The sequence below is a fragment of the Pangasianodon hypophthalmus genome, chromosome 18 (genome assembly GCF_027358585.1).
Source record: "Pangasianodon hypophthalmus isolate fPanHyp1 chromosome 18, fPanHyp1.pri, whole genome shotgun sequence".
NCBI classification, from domain to species: Eukaryota; Metazoa; Chordata; class Actinopteri; order Siluriformes; family Pangasiidae; genus Pangasianodon; species Pangasianodon hypophthalmus.
The window spans coordinates 1185834-1212451 of NC_069727.1; the positions used below are offsets into that span (position 1 = coordinate 1185834).

The window sequence follows — 26618 nt, forward strand, 5'->3', positions numbered from 1 at the left end:
GTGTCACACCACTGGAAAGGAGAAATCTGATGGAAGGAAGGTGCTCAGAAGAACCATCAGCCAGTCTTCTCTTGGTTTCTCTGATGTACAGTAGATTGCATGGCTCTTACATGAAAGACAATAAAGACCTCCTGTGGAGATGCACAGTGAGTGATGAGTGATGATCCTTTAGGGCATGTGATTTTCCTGCTTTTAGTCACTAATATTAATATGTTTATATGTGGACCATCTGGAGTGGTTGCATGCAGAAGTACCATCATTACTTTTAGCCCGATCATTTCATTCGCTCCCTGTAAGCAGCTCTTCAGTGCTTTTTTTGTGCCGTCTGGAGGAAACGAGTGGAGGTTTGGGAAAGAGGGAAGCTGTTGCAGGAAGTATAATTTAAGCCACTCTTTTATTAGCGGGATGATAAGTGAGCACCAGTGAATCCTCTCTTTCCCAGCAGTGGAATGATAGAGGTCAGTGCATCTGTTCTCTCAGTAGTGCTCACACGGGCCAGGACACGATTCTTAGGGAATCCACACACATTTCCTCACTTTTCAGGATCAAATATTCATTCTCACTGCAAATGGGTTTATGTTGCATTAGCCGAGAGTAACGAATGGGATTTTTGCAGGCTTCGGGATGGGAAGAGTTGCACAGGAAGAAGGAATGAGAGGCTGGGGGTCTATAATAGTGAAGGTTTTCAAGGAAAAGTCTAAAAACCTTCTGCTTGAGCCTGAAAGTGCAATACACCATTTCTATTCTCTATCTATATTATAACAGATAGATAGATAGATAGATAGATAGATAGATAGATAGATAGATAGATACTTTATGGATGCTCTACTAGAAATTGTATTATTGATAGATGTATGGTTAGAAAAAAGGATGGACAGATCGATGGATGGCAAATGGATAGATGAATAAATAGATGGTAAGATACATAGATGGAAGGCTAGATGGACATATGGATAAATTGATGAAGAGGTAGATGGAATGCTGGATGGACAGGACAGTTTATGAATGGAAGGGAGGTTGGATGGATGGATTAATGGATGGACAGATGGAATGGTGGCTGAATAGATGGATGGATGGATGGATAGACAGACAAATGAAAGATGGGTCAATGGATGAATGGATGGACAATAGGGGTGGATAGAAGGATGTCAATTGATGGATAGGTGGACAAATAGATATATCCTTAATTGAGAGAGAGAGAGAGAGAGATAGATAGATAGATAGATAGATAGATAGATAGATAGATAGATAGATAGATAGATAGATAGATAGATGGATAGATAGATAGAGAGAGATGCGGTGTGTAAAGCAGATAAATGATGTTTACGGAGAGGATGGAGTAGATTAGTGTATGTTGAGAGAACGAGTGAGAGTGAGCTCAGATCCACTAATGACCTGTATGTGGGTTTATTTATTAGCTCACTAATGCCTAGCGAAACATAGCAGGAGTGAACATCCGCACCGATTACGCTGCGCCGCAAACGAGAAATAAATTGTTTTCCACCCAAAAGTTCCTTCCACCATGAAAAATGTCTCGCCGCTAGTAATTTCAGCCGACAGCCTCCAACATTCTGTGGACAAATTGAGCGGCGCTCTCCTGCTGAGAAAAAGAAATGCAGTCATGTCTCTTGTTTCTGAGTGTGTGCTACTTTCACTGCCTGCAGAGTCGGAGCAGGGGATTATGGGTAAAAATCTCATCATCTGAATCTCACACACACACAAAGCTGAGAATTTGACTGTCAGTAGATATAAGAAAGAAATTTGTGACAGATAGGATGAAAGGGATGGATGGATAAATGGGATGAGTGGATCAGTGTTTGGACAGATGGATGGATAAAAGGATGAGTGAAAGGATGGATGGACAGACAGAAGGGTGGATGAATGATGGATGGATGGATGGATGGATAGAAGGATGGGTTGATGGATTGAAGGGAGAGTTGAAGAATAGATGGGAGGGTGAGTGGATGGACTAGCAGATGGATGGATGGATGGATGGTTAAAGGGTTTGGTCAATGGATTGATGGAAGGATGAGTTGGTAGAAGGATGGACAGAAAGAAAGGTAGATAGACTGATGAGTCAAAAAATAGATGGATGGACAGACAGAAGGGTGGATGGTTGGATGCATTGATGGATGGATAGAAGGATGGGTTGATGGATTGACGGGAGAGTTGAAGAATAGATGGGAGGGTGAGTGGATGGATGGATGGATGGTTAAAAGGATGAGTCGATGTACAAATGAAATGGTAGAAAGTCTTGAGAGTTTTCTTTTTCTCACATTTTTCGTTTGCTATTTGAAGCCCTACACAGACGTCTCCACTAGAGGGAGCTCCCAGTGCAGTCACATGTACTTACAGAGCCACAGGCGAAGCTGCTGTTTGACCCACTTCACTTTTCCAAAACATATTTCTTCTTTAGCTTAACCAACAGCCGCTCATCCTGCCAGCGCTACTTCAACACTTCATACAACATTCATAAGACGTACATTCAGCAGCGTACAGATCGATTTCCAGAGACACTTCCCTTTCACCTTCCACTAATCTGAGTCAGCAGAAGATAATTAAAAGAGTTCTTGGTGCACTCAGACGTTAGAACCTGGCTGTGAATGGTTTATGAAATATTTAATAACAGATCATTTAAACTGAATTGTTTCTGTAACGATAAACTACAGTTGTACGATAGAACCATAAACAGCGCTGCTAGAACCATAAAGTACCATAGAACCACAGAGTACTAGCCATAGGACAGAACCATAAACAGCACTGCTAGAACCCTAAAGTACCATAGAACCACAGAGTACTAGCAATAGGACAGAACCATAAACAGCGCTGCTAGAACCCTAAAGTACCATAGAACCACAGAGTACTAGCAATAGGACAGAACCGTACAGTAAGCTAGAACACAGCTGAGGTAGAACTGATAGAGTTTGATTAGGCAGCATTGTTACTGAACAGTCCTGACATTGAGAGAGAGAGAGAGAGAGAGAGAGAGAGACAGACAGAGAGACAGACAGAGAGACTGACAGAGAGAGAGTGAAAGACAGACAGATAGACAGTGAGAGACCAAAAGAGTCAGACAGATAGAGAGAGAGACAGAACAGAGAGATAGATAATGGGGAGAAGAAGGACAGAGAGTTAAAGACAGACGGAGACAGGCAGATAGAGCCACAGTGAGACACAGAAACAGAGAGATACAGGACTGACAGATAGACAGGGAGAGACAAAGAGAGAAAAAGACACACAGTGTGTGTGAGAGAGAGAGAGAGATTGAGAGAGAGAGAGCTGATTTAGGTTGATGGTGAGTGAGTGGGTGACAGAGAGACTGAGAGACAGACAGAGAGAGAGAGAGAGAGAGAGAGAGAGAGACAGTTGTAATATCAGGTTGATGTTGAGTGATTGAGTACGTGAGTGACAGAGAGAGAGAGAGAGAGCTGTGTGAGTGGCAGGTCAATCTGAGCTTCACTTTCAGCCTGATGATCAATCACGCCTGTAACGAGTGTGTATGTGACCCTTATCACCGTGTTAACCCTTAGAACCCGATGTGTTTTCACACGTGGTTTTCTTGGGTGCTCGAGTTCAGAACTCATTACAATCTCCATGATTTAACATTTTCCTCCATCAACGTGACACGGAACGATGAGAGAACCTTCAGCTGGGTGAACGCCCACTCAGACTGCTGGACAATATACTCTACTCTATTCTATTCTACTCTATTCTATTCTACTCTACTCTACTCTATTCTACTCTACTCTACTCTACTCTACTCTACTCTATTCTACTCTACTCTATTCTACTCTATTCTACTCTACTCTATTCTACTCTACTCTACTCTACTCTATTCTACTCTACTCTATTCTACTCTACTCTACTCTACTCTATTCTACTCTACTCTACTCTACTCTACTCTACTCTATTCTACTCTACTCTATTCTACTCTACTCTATTCTACTCTATTCTACTCTACTCTACTCTATTCTACTCTACTCTACTCTACTCTACTCTATTCTACTCTACTCTATTCTACTCTACTCTACTCTACTCTATTCTACTCTACTCTACTCTACTCTACTCTACTCTACTCTATTCTACTCTACTCTACTCTACTCTATTCTACTCTACTCTACTCTACTCTACTCTATTCTACTCTACTCTACTCTACTCTACTCTACTCTACTCTACTCTACTCTATTCTACTCTACTCTACTCTACTCTACTCTACTCTACTCTACTCTATTCTACTCTACTCTACTCTACTCTATTCTACTCTACTCTACTCTACTCTACTCTATTCTACTCTACTCTACTCTACTCTACTCTATTCTACTCTACTCTATTCTACTCTACTCTATTCTACTCTATTCTACTCTACTCTACTCTATTCTACTCTACTCTACTCTACTCTACTCTATTCTACTCTACTCTATTCTACTCTACTCTACTCTACTCTATTCTACTCTACTCTACTCTACTCTACTCTACTCTACTCTACTCTATTCTACTCTACTCTACTCTACTCTATTCTACTCTACTCTACTCTACTCTACTCTATTCTACTCTACTCTACTCTACTCTATTCTACTCTACTCTACTCTACTCTACTCTATTCTACTCTATTCTATTCTACTCTACTCTACTCTATTCTACTCTACTCTACTCTACTCTACTCTATTCTACTCTACTCTACTCTACTCTACTCTATTCTATTCTATTCTACTCTATTCTACTCTATTCTACTCTACTCTATTCTACTCTACTCTACTCTACTCTATTCTATTCTATCGCAATACAGACTTTAAGCGGTGATGGCTGTAGTGTTGCTATGGCAACCGGAAACAAATCCGCATTAACTATTTACAGTCGCTAAGCAACAACTCTGACATGATGGTGAAACGGAGTGTCCGACATTTCATACTCATTACAAAAAAGATGTCACATTTGAAAAAAAAAAAAAAAGCAGAAGAGTTTCTTGATGAGCTGGAAGATGAACTGATCTTCTCCTGTAATGTTAGCAGAAAAACTGGAAAATTCAAATGTTTTTTAAAAAAAAAAAATTACATTAAAAAGCAGAACATGAAATCGGTATTTTAAAAAAATGTAAAATTATTTTAAAAAATTAAAAATTAAAAAATTATACAATGATTGTAGGATTATAGGATGATTCTCAGTATGTTTTTTAAAACATATTAAAATTAACAAACTAAATAAAAAATTAATTATTTTTTTAAAAAAGAAAAATAATCAGAGTGTGCACAAGTGTTTAAACACGCTGGAATTTAGGTATTTTTTGTAATTTAAGGACTGGAATACCTGGAAAATCTGCCTTTCTCCTTCACAAGTGCTTGAGAGTGCTCATTTTACATGCCCACTGCATAAAACTCAACAAACTTTCATGACAACTCTAATCTATTTCCATCTGCTCTGATAAGTACTGATTTAAATCTCAACTAGCCACATAGCAGCTCATAAATAATCCTAGCGCCGGTCAGTCATGGGCCGAGCGACAGTGAGCTTGTGATCCTGACTGCCTGATTTCAGCTTCCCGGCTCTTTCAGGTAAAAACCCGCATTGTGTTTCAGACCACAATTTCCGACACTGAGCTTTTTTAGCCTAAGGCACAATGCCATTTCGCTCTGAAGCTGAGATTTGCACGTCCTAAAACACACGCGTCAAACTCAAAACCCGCGGGGGAAATCCAGCCCGCTGTCTCACTTCGTTCAACCTGCACGACTTTGCAAAAAAAATAATATTACTACATACTACACTGCAAAAAAATGACATCAACTGAAAATATCCTGATTATAATCAATTTATATAATATTTATCCAGTGTTTCCTATTCTAACATTATTATTAGATTATTAAACCTGTTTCTAGACATTTTCTCTCATTTCCAGCTTGAAATAGTTTCGTTCTATTGGTAGATAATTTGTCTCATTTTAAGCCTTTATTTCTAGAAAGATGCAAAATCTAGAACAGGAAATACTGGATAAATGTGACTGTACATAAGATCTTTCACTTGCTAAGACATCATTGTTTGCAGTGTGTGATATATATACACACACACAGTATGTACTAAAAATAATTCAGAAACTTGTGAAGTGTTCACTTTAGTGTGATTCAGGAAGTAACTCCAAATCCCAAAATATTATCACGCAGTGTAGAGAACAACAAATATGTTTAAAAAAGAAAGAAAAGTTGATGGAAAGACAAGACGGTAACAGGCAATAACAGGCAGTAACAGACGGTAACAGGAGGTAACAGGTGGTAACAGGAGATAACAGGAGGTAACAGGCAGTAACACACGGTAACAGGAGGTAACAGATGGTAACAGATGGCAATAGGCAATAACAGACGGTAAAAGGCTGTAACAGGTGGTAACAGGAGGTAACAGGAGGTAACAGGCAATAACAGACAGTAACAGACAGTAACAGGCGGTAACAGACGGTAACAGACGGTAACAGACGGTAACAGACAGTAACAGGAGGTAACAGGCAGTAACAGACAGTAACAGGCGGTAACAGACGGTAACAGACGGTAACAGACGGTAACAGACAGTAACAGGAGGTAACAGATGGTAACAGACAGTAACAGGCGGTAACAGACGGTAACAGACGGTAACAGACAGTAACAGGAGGTAACAGATGGTAACAGACAGTAACAGGAGGTAACAGATGGTAACAGACGGTAACAGACAGTAAGAGGAGGTAAGAGGCGGTAACAGACAGTAAGAGAAGGTAACAGGCAGTAACAGACAGTAACAGGAGGTAACAGGCAATAACAGACGGTAACAGGCAGTAACAGGCGGTAACAGACAGTAAGAGGAGGTAACAGGCGGTAACAGACAGTAACAGGAGGTAACAGGCAGTAACAGGAGGTAACAGATGGTAACAGGCAATAACAGACAGTAACAGGAGGTAACAGGCAATAACAGACAGTAACAGGAGGTAACAGGCGGTAACAGACAGTAAGAGAAGGTAACAGGCGGTAACAGGCAGTAAGAGGAGGTAACAGGCAATAACAGACTGTAACAGGCAGTAACACACGGTAACAGACAGTAACAGGCGGTAGCAGGCGGTAACAGACGGTAACAGGCGGTAACAGGAGGTAACAGACGGTAACAGACAGTAACAGGAGGTAACAGACGGTAATAGACGGTAACAGACAGTAACAGGAGGTAACAGACAGTAAGAGGAGGTAACAGGCGGTAACAGGAGATAACAGACAGTAAGAGGAGGTAACAGGCGGTAACAGGAGGTAACAGACAGTAACAGACGGTAACAGGCGGTAACAGGAGGTAACAGGCGGTAACAGGTGGTAACAGACAGTAACAGGAGGTAACAGACAGTAACAGACAGTAACAGACAGTAACAGACAGTAACAGGAGGTAACAGGAGGTAACAGGCGGTAACAGACAGTAACAGGAGGTAACAGACAGTAAGAGGAGGTAACAGGCGGTAACAGGAGATAACAGACAGTAAGAGGAGGTAACAGGCGGTAACAGGAGGTAACAGACAGTAACAGGAGGTAACAGGCGGTAACAGGCGGTAACAGGAGGTAACAGACAGTAACAAGAGGTAACAGACAGTAACAGGAGGTAACAGGCGGTAACAGACAGTAACAGACAGTAACAGGAGGTAACAGGAGGTAACAGGCGGTAACAGACAGTAACAGGAGGTAACAGACAGTAAGAGGAGGTAACAGGCGGTAACAGGAGATAACAGACAGTAAGAGGAGGTAACAGGCGGTAACAGGAGATAACAGACAGTAAGAGGAGGTAACAGGCGGTAACAGGAGGTAACAGACAGTAACAGGAGGTAACAGGCGGTAACAGGCGGTAACAGGAGGTAACAGACAGTAACAAGAGGTAACAGACAGTAACAGGAGGTAACAGGCGGTAACAGACAGTAACAGACAGTAACAGGAGGTAACAGGAGGTAACAGGCGGTAACAGGAGGTAACAGGCGGTAACAGGAGGTAACAGGGGGTAACAGACAGTAAGAGGCAGTAACAGGAGGTAACAGACAGTAACAGGAGGTAACAGACAGTAACAGGAGGTAACAGGAGGTAACAGGCGGTAACAGGAGGTAACAGGCGGTAACAGGGGGTAACAGACAGTAAGAGGCTTGGTAACATCAGTTGAACAAACAAACTGAGTGTAAACTTCACTGTGAGGCCTTGGTGAGAGTCCGTATATAAAGGGTGTGAGTGTGATTGTGAACAGGTGTGCATGATCAGAAATTTGCTGACTGTGAACATGACGAGGTGTGTGTTCTGGGAAGTGCAGTCTGGGGCGGCCATGTTTGTAGGCCACAGTGTGTTCTGGGGAATGGAATTCTCTGACTGAGTTGACCTGACAATAAGGAGAAATACATACTAAATGAAACAAACAATAAAAACGTGCACTTACGCAGGACTGCAGTTAATGATAGTAATGATAGCAGAAAAAACTGGAGAATTAAAATGTAAAAAAAAATACATTAAAACTTTAAAAAGTAAATAATACTGTAGATATTTTTTAAAAATAATTAAAATTAAAAATGGAAATATTAAAAATAAAAAAACAATACTTACTTTAAAAAAAATAGCCAGCATCATTTAATTTATCTAAGCATAAATATAATTTCAATGCAACACGGAATAAAAACATGCAACCGAAGCCATCTATGCAAAGTCGCTAATGCTAATTACTATTAATTGCTAGTTTTAGATGAAGTGCTAAGACACTGCTAGAGAGTTGATTAAATCCTCAGACATTAAAAAGATATTAAAAACCTTCTCCAATGCTCGGAATTAATTCTAATGAGATTTCCTGATAGCTATTTTTTATACTTTATGGAGTGAGGTTGGTTTACAGACCAGTTTAACGTTTATTATCTGTAACAGAGCTGGAAGTTACAGAAGCTCATTTTCTAGGGCTTTTATTTGTAACTCGTCCCAAACCACACATATTCTCGTTGTCTTCAGAATAAACTCTAAAATAAATTCTGTTCTTCAGCCGTGATCTGAATGATCTCTGATCTCTGATCTCCAGCTCATAGTGGGGATCATCCAGGCCGCCGAGCTGCCCGCCATGGACATGGGCGGGACTTCTGACCCCTACGTGAAGGTTTACCTCCTTCCTGACAAGAAGAAGAAGTTTGAGACCAAAGTGCACAGGAAGACTCTAAACCCGACCTTCAACGAGCAGTTCACCTTCAAGGTAAGAATTGAGAGTCTTCTCCCGAGGCAGAAGCACAGCATGTAGGATTTCTGTTGGTGTGTTTTCATCTGAATTAGTAGGCAGAATCTTTCAGCGCAGTTTGTGTTCCTGGGATACAGTCTGTCCTGTGCGCACGGCAGAATGAGGACAGCTGTCTTCTCTGTTAAAAATGAAAAACTAAAGAGTGAGGAACGCTGTTCCAGCAGTGTCATGGCGCAGATATACAGTTCTGACATCCTCAGTGTAACTCGTTAGCATTTCCAGAGTTTTCTTTTTTCTCCCCCAAAAAAACCCCAACAGATAAACCTGGAATGATTGACAGTTGTGTAGATGATATTATAACTGACCCCCTTGAAGCCCCGCCCCCTTCACTCTATCTCACATTAGATGATTAATACTTCGCTCACTGTGAAAACACGTTCACTATACTAATGTTCACGTTTAAAAATATTTACAGAGCTAGCCCACTGCACGTGATTCTGTCTCAAAGGAAAAAAGGATCTGATCGTCCTAAAAAACGAACATGAACACAAACTAAACAGAGGCACGCAAATAATTAGCTGCTCCTTCGTTATAACTAGCGAGTCACGTCTTTGCTAAGTCTAATATGAGGCTCATGTTATGTTTGAAAAGTTTAGCGTTAGCTAACTAGCGCTGAATTTGAGTGAACTTTGAGTGCAGCGTTAAGACGTCAAAGCCAAGCGCAAACAACGGCTTCATCAGTGCAAAGCGGCTCTGCAGCTGATCATCTGTACGCTGCCTTAGCAACGTTTTAGCCGGTGCTCAGCTAACATCCCACACGTACATAGCTAACATCAGGTAGCTAGATTTCTGAGACGCCACCGAAATCATTTGCGTGAAAATGTTCAAAACACTTTACACAAAGTCTTAATGGAACATTTCACGCTTTCTACAAGTGACATTAGATACACGATTTGTAAAAGGACTATATCGAAAATGTTACGCTTTTTACTGTTTGCTACTTATTAACTCCGCCCCCTTTCAGGGGAAAATGCATTAATAATTTAAATATTATTATTATTATTATTATTATTATTATTATTATTATAAAACAAATAATAAAATAATAAAATGAAATAATAATGAAATGAAACATGCTGATACTGATAAGAATCCATCCAGGTGTAGCGTGTGTGTGTGTGTGTGTATTAGCATGAAGGACAAACTAGCCACATCGCCTTGTGTATTATCTCTCTTCTGGACTATGAAGCCATTTGTCACCGTGTTGAAACAATCGCCTTTTATAATGAGTTTGGTCTGACAAACAGCTCAATTGGAGGCAATCAGCTATCTCTCTCTCTCTCTCTCTCACACACACACACACACACACACACACACACACTCTCACACACACACACACACACAGCTTAAACTCTTCTATCCATGAAGTAGAAAAGGCCAGTGACTGAGTGACAAAGTTTACAATATGATTAGCGTGTAATGTCATGGAGCAGGTAGGTTCCTCTTCCACACACACACACACACACACACACACACACACACACACACACACACACACACACACACACTACGAAGGTGTTGACCTGGAAATGAGCACTCCTCACTTTTCTATGAATACTGATGTGGGAATGAGATGATTTAACGTTGATTGCGTTCACCGATGAGCCTTGTGTGTGTGTCTCTCTCTTTCTCTCTCTCTATTTGTCTCTGTCTCTCTCTCTCTCTCACACACACACACACACACACACACACTATGACTTTATGGTCATTTTCTCTGACTCTGAAATGCAATCATGTTCGTCTGACTGCACCTGCTGCGACTCTGATTACGCCACATGACACGTTAAAGGGAAAAAATCATCCGAGTTCACACACGATCTCTTTTTAACTCTTTTCTCTTTTCCGAATCAGAATCTTTATGCTTTTTGTAGAAAATAAATTTTGTACATGTTGAGCAGATTTGGGTTATAATTTTCTACACTGATCAGATGTTGTTGTTTTTTTTTTTTCTCATGTACTCATTTCGATATTTAATTTAATTAAATTTATATAAATTTAACTTAATTATTCAGATCTTATTTATAATCAGCTAAAAGAAAACGTTACTAATTTAGAAACTTTAACTAGCTACCTGAAATATTCAGTTTAAATGAGCTCTCCAGTATAAAAATAGTGCTTAATGTGTTACTTATATTAGAAATTATTTTTTATTGTTATTTAATATTCTGTAGCTCATACTGTATAAAACTGTGTGTGTAAAATGTGTAAACTTGATAAACACCTCATTTAAAAAAAAATGAAAATAAGCTGATTTCATTTAATAACATCAAGCTCTATGGAGAATTTGCATCTTTCCCATGAGCACAATTTCTTACGGAAAAATCACATTTATTTCAGCATTTCGCACGTGATCAATACGTGATCCGACGTGAAATTGAATTTCAGCATGTTATGCCCTGGGAGTGCACGCGTTTTCAAGTAAAGAGTCATTTGTGATCACATGAAAATCATGTGGAAATAAAGTTATTGCGTAAACAACACATCTGAAAAAACAGTTTTCAGTTGAAATTGAAAACAAATTTAAAAAATGAAAATAAATGAATTGAGTAAATAAATGAATAGATAGATAGATAGATAGACAGATAGATAGATGGTAAAAAAAAACTCAATAAGTTGAATAAATAGATACAAATAAACAGATAAATTTTCTATGAAAATTACACGAAAATAAGCAAATAAATAAATGGTGTAAAAAAATCTTGATAAATTAAATAAATAGGTAAAAATAATAGTCTATAATTAATTAATTACTTAAAATTAATTAATTAATAATCTAAAATATCTCATGTTAAAATAAATAATAATATTTAAAAAATCACATGAAAATAAAGCAATTGATTGTTGAATCTGCTGTTGTGAATCATAAATTACTTTTAGTAAATTTACTTTTACAAGTTTTGTAAACATTTAATGAGTCGAGTAAATGAGCAGTTATGCTAATTAGGAAATGTTACGTGTTTACAGGCAATTACAGAATGTTCAGGTTTGTACTGTAGATGTAAAGAAATATTAATATTATATTTTCTTCACCAAGCCTCGTGAACTTGAGAAAACTTCTCTAATAAACATAATCATAATCTAATAAACATAAGAATCATTTCTAAAGGTCACTTTGAGAAAGTAGATAAACTGAGAGAGTTCAGAAATATTCCTGGTGTTTGTAGATCATATTTCCACCCTCTGTCAGGAGAACCCTGAACATCTGGAGGAACGCCAGAACACCGGCTCCATCAGGATGGTTTATATGAACGACAGAAGTTTTAATATTTTCTCTGCTGTTCCATCAGGTTCCGTACACAGAGCTGGGAGGAAAGACTCTGGTGATGACGGTGTACGATTTTGACCGTTTCTCCAAACACGACGCCATCGGAGACGTTAAAGTGCCGATGAACAAGGTGGACTTCAGTCATGTGACCGAGGAGTGGCGGGATCTCCAGAGCGCCGAGAAAGAGGAAGTAAGAATACGACACTTGGACTTTATTATATTCACTCAACATTTAAAAATTAAAAACACAAACATTCACCATTAAACACCAACATTCACCATTAAACACCAACATTCTCCATCAAACACCGACATTCTCCATCAAACACCAACATTCACCATCAAACACCAACATTCACCATCAAACACCGACATTCTCCATCAAACACCAACATTCACCATCAAACACCAACATTCACCATCAAACACCGACATTCACCATCAAACACCGACATTCACCATCACACACACCAACATTCTCCATCAAACACCAACATTCACCATCAAACACCGACATTCTCCATCAAACACCAACATTCACCATCAAACACCGACATTCTCCATCAAACACCAACATTCTCCATCAAACACCAACATTCTCCATCAAACACCGACATTCTCCATCACACACCAACATTCTCCATTAAACACCAACATTCAACATTTTATCATCAAACACATAAATTCTTCACTGCAATAAATATTCTCCAACATTTAAACACCACCAAAGTTCTGTAGTTGTAGTTCTGTGTAGTTCTGTGTCGTCTTATGTAGCACCTTGTTCCTGGAGAAACGATGGCTGAAATGACAATAAACTCCACTTGAACTTGAACTTGAACTTGAACACCATCAAATGTTGCCACTCAGCCTTTTAGAAATGGTCCACAGATGAGTAAAATACCTGATGATCCAAATGATGAACTGAAATGTGTTAATGAGGGAGAACATTCTGGACTCCTACTAATCACACACAGGCTCAACACCAGTGCAGTGTTTGGGGTGGTTGGTGTTTACTGGAGAATACTGGATTAATATGTTGTGTATGTGTTGGAGATACTGATATAGTGAATAAAATGGCTATAAACACTGCTATGTTCCAATAATCCCATACAATAATCACTGTATCAACACCGTTCTCCTTGAGTTATGCAGTTAAAAGTGTTTTTTTTTCCCTTTAGCGCTTTTTTGAAACGAGGCTCGGGGATCGTAGAGCAATCCATCTCTCGGGAAAATGTCACTTAATCAGCCGTCCATGGCGCTCTCCCATTAATAAACGTGTGACTTTCCTCGCGCGGGTTCAGGAGATTCAATTTTCATGCTAAATGTCATGGTGTATAGTGTTTAAGCGCTGGTTGTCAGGGGAACCTTGTTTTTGTGGCATGGTTTGGTTTATGGAAAGGTCAATTATTCCTTGACTGGTGGTGGTGATGGAGCAAAAAAAAAAAAAAACAAGATGGAGATGGAAAGAGCAAGATGTCGATACAGACACGAGTCGTGAAGTGTTCAGTCCGCTCCAAATGGAGACGTCAAGAGGAAACACTTATCAAACACTTTGAAATATGTTTCAATATCTAATCATAGGCTCATAGAGCACTCCTGCACTGCAGCACTTGGAGAATCCATCCCATAATCATATCTCCATGAAGACATCTTCTACGTAGCACCAGGATAGATTGTGTGTCATTGCGGTGTTTTTCTCACCTCCATGGCTAAATATCAAGTGTTTAAACTCTGGGGAATTTCCTCACCTGTCAGAAGAACCGATGAAGAACCTAAGATTAGTTTGAAAGGAGCTCCTAATGAAATAAACAGCCAGTTAAATTAAATTGACTTAAATTACATAAGTATATTCAATAAATAAAATGAATATTAAATAATCTAGGACATTAAATAAAGTGTAGGTTGTTAAATACGTTAATTAGATATAAATCTAATTAATTAAATAAATAAAATTTTAAAAATGAATTAAATAAATAGCCTAGGTTATTAAAAAAATATATTATGTCAATTAATAAGTAAAATTAAATACATTAAATCAAGTAATTAAATAAATTAAGTGAATTCATCAAACTATATAAATACATTAAATAAATAGGCTAGGCTCCTGTCTAGATGATTTATTTATTAAATGTTACCAAAAAATTTGTAACAATAATAATAATAATAATAATAATAATAATAATAATATTATTAACCATGGCTCTGTTTTCCTCTCAGACGCCCCCAAGGTTGAGAAGCTCCTCTACTGCAACAAAAACACCCACAAAAACAACACAACTCAGTTTTTCTTAATATTTTGAAGTGCTGCAGTTTCTCGGTTCCTCCATCTCACTTGTTCCAAACAATCCTCCTTCTAAAGTGTCACTTAAGGGGTCACCTGAAATCGTGTCTCTCTCTGATTTTTCTTTTTTTTTGTTACAAAGAGCCTCTTGTTTCTTTTTCCTCTGTAGCAGCTGCTGTTTTTTTCTCTTAAAGAAGAAAAAGAAGAAGAAATAGCTCGAATAAGTTGGAAAAAACTTGCCGCTGAACTGTTTAATTGCTCAGACGTGTGAGAATAATTGGATGTTTTCCGAGTCATGCCTTCACTAAAAAGAAGCTTATGAAAATAAATTAGAAATAAAAGCTTTTAAAAAGTGAAAAATGTTTTGTTTTAGGGCACTGATGATGTTAATTTAAAAAAAAATGAGAAGAAAGCAGATCTGAAATGTCAGAACAATCACAAAGAGTGACAATCCATATTATCCTCGACTTATTTATTTTTATTTATTTATTTTTTCTGCAGTTTATTCAGAGCAAATCTAATGGAAAGTTTCAGAAGAACCCTACACAGTGTGTTTCGAGAAATCTGAAGCCTGTGTTCAGTGTACTTTGAGATATTATTATAAAAAGCTGAACTAAAGCTTCTGTAAGATGACCATCGTCTGATATTATAAATTAGAAAATTTAACTACAAAATGGCTAAAAAGCTGCTAAAAATGTAATTTTATTAAACTTAGTGAGAATCTTTTCAGCCCAAGTAACTGACTGAGTTTGTAGCTTCAAGAATTTCACACAATTGTAGATGTTTTAAATTTCTGCTTAGTACCAAAAATCATTAATTAATTAATTTGTTGTTCTGGGTGAGAATTAAAGGATAATGTAAATGCAATAAAAAGTTTACATAAACAAATAGATTTAAAAAAAAAATAAAATAAAATAACGGACCTAAAATACACCCTTGAGGATCTCCACGTCTAATAAACTGAAGAAAAGACGAAGTACTGCCAACATCCAGATGTGTTTTTACTTCCACCATTAACAAATTATTCGAATATAACAAATTATTCAATAATTTCGGCTTTACGTGTTTTTAGAGCTCCTTCTCTTCCCCCTTCTGAGCAGGGAATCCTGTATTTGCTGAAGTTCTGACATTGTCATGGCACAAAAATATAATGTTTTTATATTAAAATAATAATAAATTGCAAAATATATAAAACAAAATGAATCAATGGAGTGGTTTTTCAAACTCTTTGGAGTGGTCAGATAATTATCAATCTCCTCAAAAAGATGTTTCCTCCGTTGAAAAAATGCTCCAAATAAAACCAGCTGTATAATTTTCTTTATTTATTTTGATAGGAGTCCGCTTTGTGTGTTTCAAACCATAATAAATATTTAAACCTCAATAATAAAGTGATAATAAGAGTGATATTTAAAGCACATAGATTGCATATTATTGAGAGGATTTTATTTTGTTGCGCTTCAAACAGCTGCGTCAAATGAAAACCATCTGCTGTAGTGAAAAAATATAGAAAATTATTGATAAAATGAGAGAATAAAAATAGCTGGACTGCGCTGTAACGCAGCTGCTGTATAAGACCAGCTGGAAATCATGTGCTAATCTTTTTTTCTCCACGTTCCTCCACAGCAAGAGAAGCTGGGTGATATCTGTTTCTCTCTGCGCTACGTTCCCACCGCCGGCAAACTGACCGTCGTCATCCTGGAGGCCAAAAACCTGAAGAAGATGGACGTGGGAGGTCTTTCAGGTGAGTTCTCTGCGTGATTATACAGGGAACGCAAGCTAGCAGGGACGAGAGCTAGTCGAAGTGCTTATTAGCCAAGCATTCATGCTAATTCCTAATATTATTGTACATTCCTAGGATTAATTTACATGAATTTCTTTCCTTCATTTTGTGTACTTTTCGTTTCTGTTCCAAATCCTCCATTAAAATTGTATCATTAAAGTAGTAACACGATGTATAATTGTGGAAGTGGGAGTGTTTTTTTCTCCTCATGGGGAAGACGGAGATAACGCTAATAATTAGCATATCTGCATTATAGCTTGAAATACACCGCTAGTCATCCGTTACAGACGAGTCATATCACCTTACACGTGGTTTCAGACACGCTACGTTATGCTGTTTGCACATTTTTACACTCGTAATGTGTGTTTTTACTTGCACGGTGACATGCATAAGTATTCACCCCCCCGCTAACGTTCCCTACATTCAGTAGTGTTACAACCTGGAACTGAAATGGACCTCACGTCATGCATCTACACAAAATAGCAACATTATTTACAAATGAAAATCATAAAAGATGTGATTGCATAAGTATTCACCCCCCTCAGTTAGTTCCGGTGCAACCAGTTACCGTCAGAAGACATAATTAGTTGAATGGAGTTGATTTGTGTGTGTGATTAAAGTGTCATGTGATCTCAGTATAAATACATGTTCCTGGAAGAACCCGGAGTGTGTTAGAGAACATACCTAAACACACACAGCATCAAGAAGACCAAGGAGCGGTCAAAATAAGTCCTGGAAGAGTATCAATCAGAGACCAAAAGTCAGTGACTGGGAAAAGAGGGGATTAGTCAGAGTAGCAACCAATAGGACCAGGGTAACTCTCAACATGATGCTAACACCACCATGCTTCACAGTGGGGATGGTGCGCTCAAGGGGATGTTGACTTTTCAAAATATAATGATTTGTGCCAAGACCAGAAAGTTCAATATGGTCTCGTTGTCATGGTTACTTCTCTGACTAATCCCTTCTTTACCCGCTCACAGGCAGAGATGTAGTTGTGCTTTATACTTTCCACTGTTCATTCATTCATTAAAAAAATGCAATTTATTTAGACATTAATTTTTCCCCATGATTCATTCATTTTCAGATGTAATTTTTACACATGAAGTTTCACTTTTTCACCTTTTCTTTTCCGCATATGCTTACATTAATTACCTGATGTCACGTGTTGTGTTGCGTGTACAATTTCAGGGTATTACTTACTGAAATACACCTTCACGTGTTTATTTTCACGTACACATATCACTGACATAATCACATGTGGAAAAACGTTTGAAATATATGTAATTTTTCTGTAAGGGAAAGTTATGAGCCTTTAGTCAGGTCTGATAAGCTAATCTGCGAGCGCTGTGGAGAAATATACAGCAGCGAAAGGTTTTAAAGGATTTGGACTTTAATGCATCTCTCAGAGCTCACTGATTTGGATGGACTTTCTTTTTTATGTGCTGATAAGCTAGCACTGATGTGTTGCTAGCGGGTCGTGTCAGAGCGCTAGCTGAAGTGCTTTCAACCATTCACGCTAATTCAAATCTCTCAGCACTGAAAATGTCAAAATGGAAAAATCCTTTCTGTCCATCCATTTTTTTTTTTTTTTATCCCAGATGACTGAACACGAATTTAACAAGCACAGTCGGTCTTCAAAGCCGAGAGATTGCACTGGAAAGCTTTCTCCCTCCATTTCGTGGGCTTTTTTTCGGTTTCAAAGCCTCCATGAAAATGGCATGGCTAATGGTGGTTGTACGCTGTGCTCGATCTGTAATTGCGGATGTGGGAGTGGTTTTCTTCTCCCAAAGGGAACGGCTTCAAAGCACACGGTTAGAACAATAGTCCTGCGGTGATCATGCCAATAATTAGCGACTATCTTCATCATAGCTTGGCACAGAGAGATAATAACTCATCATCTGCCTGTAATTTATTTCATTTCTTCACTCAGAGCATGTTTACGGTGACTAATCTCTCACCGAGTCGACTGGAACACAAGGCCCACTCTCTATCAATTACAATACACGTAATTAGTCATAAATAAGGCCTGTGTCCTATTTTTATTTTATTTTAAAATTCATCTGTGACAGGAGAAACTGTTAGTCCTACAATGCTCATCATATTTATATAGTCAGATATACATATGAGATATATATAAGTATATATACTTATACACTTATATACTTATATATATACTTCACTTTTTCCTAATCAGGCTGAGTATGAAATCTTTTTATTTATTTATTTATTTTTTGCTTTCAAGGTCAGAAATCATGCTGGTTATTATGCCATATTCTGAATATGTAAATATATGCCATGCCCACACAAAGCTTTGCCTTGATCTTCTGATCTTAGTTTTGCATTCGGCATCATCAGAAAAAACTGCAGGATTAAGAGATCAAGGTACAGTACTTTAAAAGAATTTATGAAGAAAATACACAAAAAACTCCAAAAAAAAAAAACATTTGAAAAACCCTCACCTCACATCGCTGTTGAAGGTGTTGATGAATTCTCTATAACAGCAGCTCTGACAGTAGCGCAGGTTTATATTAATGCGCTCGTTCTAATACGTTATTGTTTCTATAGCAACAGCTCATTCACTGCGACGTGTACAGCGGACGCTCCACATAAACAGATTAAACAAATCGTTAATACGGTGAAGTTTTCTGTAAGGAGATGTTTATGTAACATGTATGGAAGGAGTCTCCAGTGTCAGCGCTGCGTAACAGTCAGAGGTAAAGCTGTAACGTGAAGTTTTCCGACGTCTTCAGGACAGAGGAGACGAGCTGCGTTTTTTTTTTCTTTGTTAGTTTAGAGAGAGGCACGGCTGTTTATCGCTGCTATAACGTAAGTGAGAACAGGATCTTTAAATGTAACTGTAAATGGATTAAAAGCACAATGTGTTGTTCTTTATAAATAAAACAGTGTAATTGTTGACAAATTGCTGTGATATGAGAGGAAGTGTTATCATGACCTAAAACACGTCTGAGACAGCGCTGGGATTTTGGACCTCTGTGTTTCTTCAGTCACAGATTTCATAAACAGTCCCAAAATCTCCGGCTGCATGTTGCTAGGCAACTGCTCCCAAACTTTCTCTGACTGTCTGTCTGCCTGTCTGTCTGTCTCTCTCTGTCCGTCTCACTCCTGTTGCAGTGTCAGTTTTTTCCAACAGGAGGTGCCATGAGTCTGTTATGTGTAGCATCTGAACATCAGATAGATAGATAGATAGATAGATAGATAGATAGATAGACAGACAGACAGATACATATGCATACATACATACATAGACATACTCATAGACAGAGAGACAGACAGACTGAAAGATTAACAGATAGTCTCACAGAAAGACAGACAGACTCACTCAGTTTCAGGATTAGATTAGATTAGATGAGATTAGATGAGATTAGATTAGAACATTATCACTGTATTGCATTTTTTCCAGATTTATATATATGCTTCCTCTGATGATAAGGAAGATAAAGAAAATATCTCACAGGGACTGTAAATGCCAGTGATATTATTTTTATATATTATTTATATATTATTATTATTTATCTGCTCAGCTGCAGGTACGGAAATGAAGGAATAGCAGCGGGAGAGATAGAAAGAAAGAGCGAGGGTGAGAGTGTTTCTCAGAATGACATTTAGACAAAAAGAAGTGTGTATTAAATTTTCAGTACCATGCAGAAGGTGGATAAAGATCTCTGCTCAGCCAAATCCAAATCTTTCCTCCATACCATCGTCCTTCACTACCTCTGAGCATATGCTAGATTTTCTCTTTTTTAAAAAATGATTTGAAGGGTTATCTATTCCTTTATCCTTTTTATATGTGCACGATTAAATCGAAAGCACAGCTGAGTAAAGAAAGGATCATAAGGAACATGAAGTAGAGGGAAGGGAAGGAGGCAGATAAGTGGGACACACACTGGGTGATGGAGAGTAATGGAAAGGTGGAGTGAGGTTGTGAAGATAGTGAAAGATAAAAACAAGCAGAGGTGTGAGTCCGCAGAAGATTCTTGTTGAGATATAGCCAGGCCATTTTGCACACTGACACTCACACACACACACACACACACTACATTACAAAAGTGAACACTTGGCCACCTGCTAGCTGAAAAGGCTGCCTTCTGCATGTGGAAGAAGGTTGTTTTCACATTTTAAAGAATTTTCAGTCAGAATTATTGTTGTCATTATGAGGGCTAAGGGATTGGGTCAAATGGGCTCGGTTGGCTTGTGAGTAGGGTTGGGAATGGTCAAGAATGGGTCAGGTTAGGAAGGATCATGTGGGATTTAGTGGGATCCACTAGCATCTTAGAGAGATCAACTAGAGACTGGTAGGGGTTAAGTGGGTTCAGCTGAGATCTAGGAGTGGTCATCTCCTGTCCAGAAAGGTACTAGTGGGGGTTTGGAAGTGGTCTAGATGGGGATAGATTGAGGCTAGCAGGTGGTCAGGTGGGGTTAGGACTCGTCATTTGGTTTTAAGTCAGATCTAAGAAGGGTCAGTTAGGAACTGCAAGGTGTTAGCTAGGAGTCAGGAGGGATCAGGCAGGGTCTAGGAGAATGGGTGGGTGGGGTCTAAAGGGGGTTAGATGGAGATTAGGAAGGACCAAGTGAGGTTAGGGGCAGTCAAGTATGTCAGATTGGTTTAAGTGAGATGTAGAAGGGGTCAGGTGTTGACTAGGAGAAGTGGGATTAAAAGGGGTGAAGGTGGGTTATGTGGGTCTTAAGTCAGATCTAAGAGGGGTCGTTATGGTCTGGATGGGGTCAGGTAGGGTCATAAGGACCCCTCAGATCTGACTTAAAACCCATCTAATCCACCTTCACCCCTGTTAATCTCCTCTAGGACCCCTTTTTATTCGGTTGAGTCATATGAAAGGATTTTTAATGAAGTGAGGCCAGATTTATTTTCGATATTTTTTTACGAACATAAACTGTAAAAAAACATTTGTAATTTGCTACAATTTAACCCGTTTCTCGCCATGAAAATAGCCGTGGTAGCTGGCATGGCGTTAAATTATAAACAAACAAACAAACAAACCAACTCACTTTTAATCTCACTTCTTCTCTCTCAGTCACCACCTGAGGCCTTGGAGGGGTAAAGTGTGTTCAGGATGGCTTAAGTGTGGTCTACCAGGGTTTGGGTAGGAACTGGAAGAGGTCAGGTGAGGTGTAAAGAGGGGTAAGTTGGCTCAAGTGGGTTGCCTGTGTTCAGGCAGGTTTAAGTGAGATCTACCAGAGGGGTTGAGTAGGGTCCAAAAGAAGTTTAAAAAAAATTGGGAGTACAAAAGTGGAATTCTGAAGGTCACATGGGCCTAAGAGGGCTTGGGTAAGGTCAGATGAGGACTGTGGAGTTGAGCTTAGCTATTTCAAGAGGAAAAGGAGGGTGGCATCTTTCAACCCATCTTCTTCAAGCCATATCCAACTTTAAGCCAGTAAAAAACAAGGAAGTTTGGAGTTGTGAGTAAAGATTAAAAGGAGACCACACTCTCTTAGTAACGGGATGGTGTGGTGGAAAGTTGCAAAAACATTCAGTGCTTTGAATGTGGTAATGAGTTGGAGAAATCTAGGCAAGATGTGATGAAGGCATGAACTAGAATTTCTCTGTTAGGAAATCTGAGAGATAAGCAAAGACAGGCAATGTTATATAGGAGGAAGAATGCTGCTTTAGTTCTAAAAGTTATTAAAATGTCTGGAAGGAGAGTATACAGTAATTCTGAGGTTAAAACTACATTTCAGCATATAAGTAATGTCATCTAAGGCAAGATATAAAGCACTGATCATAAATAGGCTGCCTTGGGTCCTAACAAAATGATGTTTTATCAGAACTTAACTTGAGGAAATGATGTCATGAAGGCAGTTGTCATGAAAGCAGGGAAAGAGAAATAAGGTAGAGTACTAAGATAGATATGAGTGTCATCAACCTGGAAATGAAACTGTCAAATAACTGACGAATGATAGAGCTCAGAGGGAGCGTGTAGATGAGAAAAAGAAGGGGGCCTAAGACAGAGCCATGTGGAACACCTTGCGAGATCTGTATTTACCGACAGAAAAAGAAAGGTCTGAACCAGGTAGAAACAATATTGTAAAGTTTTGGATAAGAGGAAAGACAGGAAGGTAAGATGCTGTGGTAAAAAGGCACTGAGCTGAAGAAGTTAAATATTACTAGAACTCAAATCCCCAGCAGTAGGAAGCAGTGAGAGCTAATCACTGACTGGAAGAGCTTTCAAAGGCTATTACTTAGATAAATGTACCTGTAAAAAGAGACCAATACCTTTTCTAAGACTTTTGAAAGAAGTAGTTTGGATTGTAATTATTAAGAACAACAGCACTCCTAAAATAACGTTTTTCTAAAACTAAATAATCACTTGGTGAGTGTGTTTTCCACTCCCTGCATAATTGTTGGGCTTGCACTCTATGAATAATATAATCTTATTGCTAAAATATAAAATATGCAGAATGTTTTGATGGAAATGTATTCGGTGTGTTTATGTAGTGAGGTAGGGATACACCTTTTGTATTTGCTAAAATGCCCGAGGCTAGACAGGACAGTGCATATAACTTTTTCAGGCTGAAACTTTATTTCCTTAACCTTCCCCATCAATGCTTTTAATGGGATTTTTGCCTTAAAGCACTTTGGTGAACTAAATGCCTTCCTTTTTTGTTGTCTCCCAATAGATTTGGTGTAAATGCAAATTTCTTCACAGACACAGGATGTTTGTGAACTCATGCAAATCTCCAGTTGCCCCAGCAGACCATTGACAGATTGATTTCCGGATTTGTCTGGGTTTTTTTTTCTTCTTCAGGTTTTCAGATAGTCAGGTCTTTTTGAATGTCTCAGTAGTAAATTGATGCAAGTGGACATTTATAAAATCTGAGATAAAGGGCAAAAGTGGTCAGGTCACTGCGTATGTTTATTTGACTGAGAATATAGATATACCATGGTACAACTAGGACAGTTGAAGACATTTTTAGTATTTCAGCATCAATCAAATTTATCAGAAAGCAAATGTGTGCAACACTGCAAAGAATTTAAGTTTCTAATATAAGGTCATCATTTTCCTGTTATGGCTCACAGACAGAGAGAGAGCAAGTGCAAGGTGAAACTTTATTACAGATACATGAAGCAACCAAAGCAAGAGAACCCAAACAGGTATAAACCAGGCAAATCCAGGAGCACAGAGAACCTAATGAGATCAGTTTATAAAGTGTATAAAAGGCATGTATGTAATTGTGATCAGGTGTTTATGGTGAGTCCACTAATTTATCTTATGTTGGAGCATGGTGGTTGGAGGTTGCCTGGAAATCATGTAGCTAGTTTGTTTGAAAGTATTACAGGAAGCTGGCAATGATGCCAATGTGATATTTTTATATATAGCATCTAAAAGATATATATTTGGATCAGGATTCTCAGCAGTGCAATGGCCTGCTGTCCCATCCAGTGTCTATTCCTGTCTCATGCCCTGTTTTCTTGGGATAGGTTCTGGTTCCACTGAAACCCTGACCAGGATAAAGTCATTACTAAAGATGAATGCATGAATTATTATTTATTCATTCGTTCATTAATGAAAAGCTTCACAAAATACCTTGATAACAGGGGTTTCATTATAACACCACCAACATCAACTGCAAGCTCAGAATGCTAAGCACCAATACACTTCTTTTCCCATTTGGGTTTAGGAGGGGGCAGGTGGGGTCTGGGAGGGGACAGATGGGATTTTAAAGGGGAAATGTTAATTTACAAAGTGCCGGTGAGCTTCAAGTGGGTGTCAGGGGGTCAAGTAAGGTCTGGGATGGGGTAAAGTCAGTTTTAGAAAGAATGAAGTAGGATTTATGAAGCATCAGGTAGAATCTGATAGAGGTTACGTAGTATTTAATAGAGTTCATATTGTGTTTAATTTGAGTGCTGTTGAATGACTGATTAATGATCAGAGGGAGTGTGTAGATTACGAATAGAAGATGGCCTAAGATAGAGACTTGTGGAACACCCAATAGAAATAAAAAGTATAAACCAGACAAAAGCAATATTGCAAAGTCTTGTATAAGAGCAAACACAACAAGATAAGATGCTGTGTCTAGGAAGGAATAAAGTGGGATCCAGGAAGCATCAGGTAGGATCTGCGAGGGGTTAGGTGGTATTTATTTGGGCTCAAACTGGATTTACATGGAGTCAGTTAAAGAGGCCTTTATTTGTCACACATACAGTACAGCACAGTGAAATTCTTTTCATCTCGCAGCTTGTTAGGAAGCAGGGGTCAGAGTGTAGGGTCAGCCCTGATACAGTGCCCCTGGAGCAGAGAGGGTTAAGGGCCTTGCTCAAGGACCCAACCAGTGGCAGTTTGGAAGTTCTGGGGCTTGAACCCACAACCTTCTGATCAGTAACCCAGTAACCATTCAGCCACCACTGCCCTAAAGTTGGTTGGGGTCTAGTAAAGGTCAGGTATGATCTGGGAGGAGATAATTGGGGTATATGAGGGTTCAAGTGGAGTCTATAGAGTGTAAGGTAGGGTCTTGGATTGGGTAAGGTGGGGTTTAGGAAGGAATCAAGTGAGATCTAGGAAGCATCAAATAAGATAGGGGTTTGGTAGCAATTACAATGGCTCAACTCTAGTACAGGACAGGTAACATCTGCGAGAAGTTCATTGGTAAGGTTTAGGAAGGAATCAAATGGGAACTTAGAAGCATCAAGTATGACCTGGGAGGAGTTAAGTGGGGGTTATAATGGGGTAAGTGGGTCTAAAGGGTGTCAAGTTTAGGATACATCAATAAGGTCTGTAATGGGACCTGGTAGGCGTGGTCAGTTAGGGTCTGAAAGGTGTTAGGTGGCGTTTTAGGGTTACGTAAGGTACAGATAGGGACAGAGAGGGTCTAAGAGAGATTTATCTTCAAGGTGCAATGATTTAACTTTGCCATTTTTGTGTCTTGTTGCAGACCCGTACGTGAAGATCCATCTGATGCAGAATGGTAAACGTCTGAAGAAGAAAAAGACGACAATCAAAAAGAACACCCTGAACCCCTACTACAATGAGTCCTTCAGCTTCGAAGTGCCATTCGAACAAATCCAGGTAACAATGATGCACCCGGACCACGTTTTACACCTTAAATATACTAAAATTGACCCTAAATAGAGTTAGATAGCTGATAGTCATTTTTAAATCCATGCTTTGTGGAGGCATTGCAAATAACTGCAAAGTGCTCCAAATTGATTTTGCATTTCACGGTTCAGAGGATTTGCTGCATGGGCTCTGCTTTCAATTCAGCACTAAGGCTGCTAATCAGAACGTCCCACTTTCAACTCATTAAATATAAAGTCGACTCTCTTCGAAAAGGGCAGATAACTTTACGGTGCTTCTTCGGTATTTGATTATATGGAAAATTGGCTTGGTTTTACAGCACTGGCGTAAAAATGGATTTCCGGGAAGGCTGCCTGATTTAACACACCTGATATATTATGTATCCCGTATTTAACCTGGTTCTAATGAGATATGAATTTCTTTAAGACTTTCCCAAGATACCACCTATGCATCTAGTAACAGATTAATCCAGCAAAAAAAATTCCCCCCAAAAAAATCAACTGACTGTTTTCCCAAAACCTGAATTTATATTCACGGTCCTGAAGTTTCGGCGCAATAATTTTTATGTTTTATGCTGCGTATCCAATCCATTCTGTCAAGAAGTCTTAGAAGCATTAAAAAAAAAAAACATTTTTTCTTAGTTGTTTCATGTGAAATGAGGAATATATCTGTGTAGAGATTATCCATAAACCAACCATATCTATAAACCACTTCTGAGTGTCCGAGTCACCTTTTAGCCAGATGTTTTGCTGGTGTAAATACATCCATCTCTCCAAGCCATGACCTCTCTAAACTGCTAATTATCAATGTGCATATTATCAGAATAATCTGATTCAATCAAAATGCACAAGAGCTTAATTGTGGCCTCAGTTATCCTCCTTTTGGAGTCTAGATCTTGTTTTATCTATAATTCATATTGACTATCTGTTAGTCACACTTAACCACGAATGAGTGCTGGCCGTTGATCTCCAAGCTTTAGCTGTAAATTCAATCAATAGAGAA

At 38.7% G+C, this 26618-nt stretch overlaps 1 protein-coding gene across 3 annotated transcripts in view; it reads left to right on the forward strand.

Annotated features, from left to right (window-relative positions):
* The window catches only part of syt1a (synaptotagmin Ia), a 232393-nt gene that overhangs the window by 198051 nt on the left and 7724 nt on the right, over window positions 1-26618 (forward strand). For all 3 annotated transcript variants that reach the window (XM_034313332.2, XM_053241617.1, XM_034313330.2), the window contains 4 exons: window positions 9028-9195; window positions 12525-12692; window positions 16407-16524; window positions 25474-25607. In XM_034313332.2, coding sequence (XP_034169223.1) covers window positions 9028-9195; window positions 12525-12692; window positions 16407-16524; window positions 25474-25607 — 588 coding nt within the window. The remainder of the gene's footprint in view (window positions 1-9027; window positions 9196-12524; window positions 12693-16406; window positions 16525-25473; window positions 25608-26618) is intronic.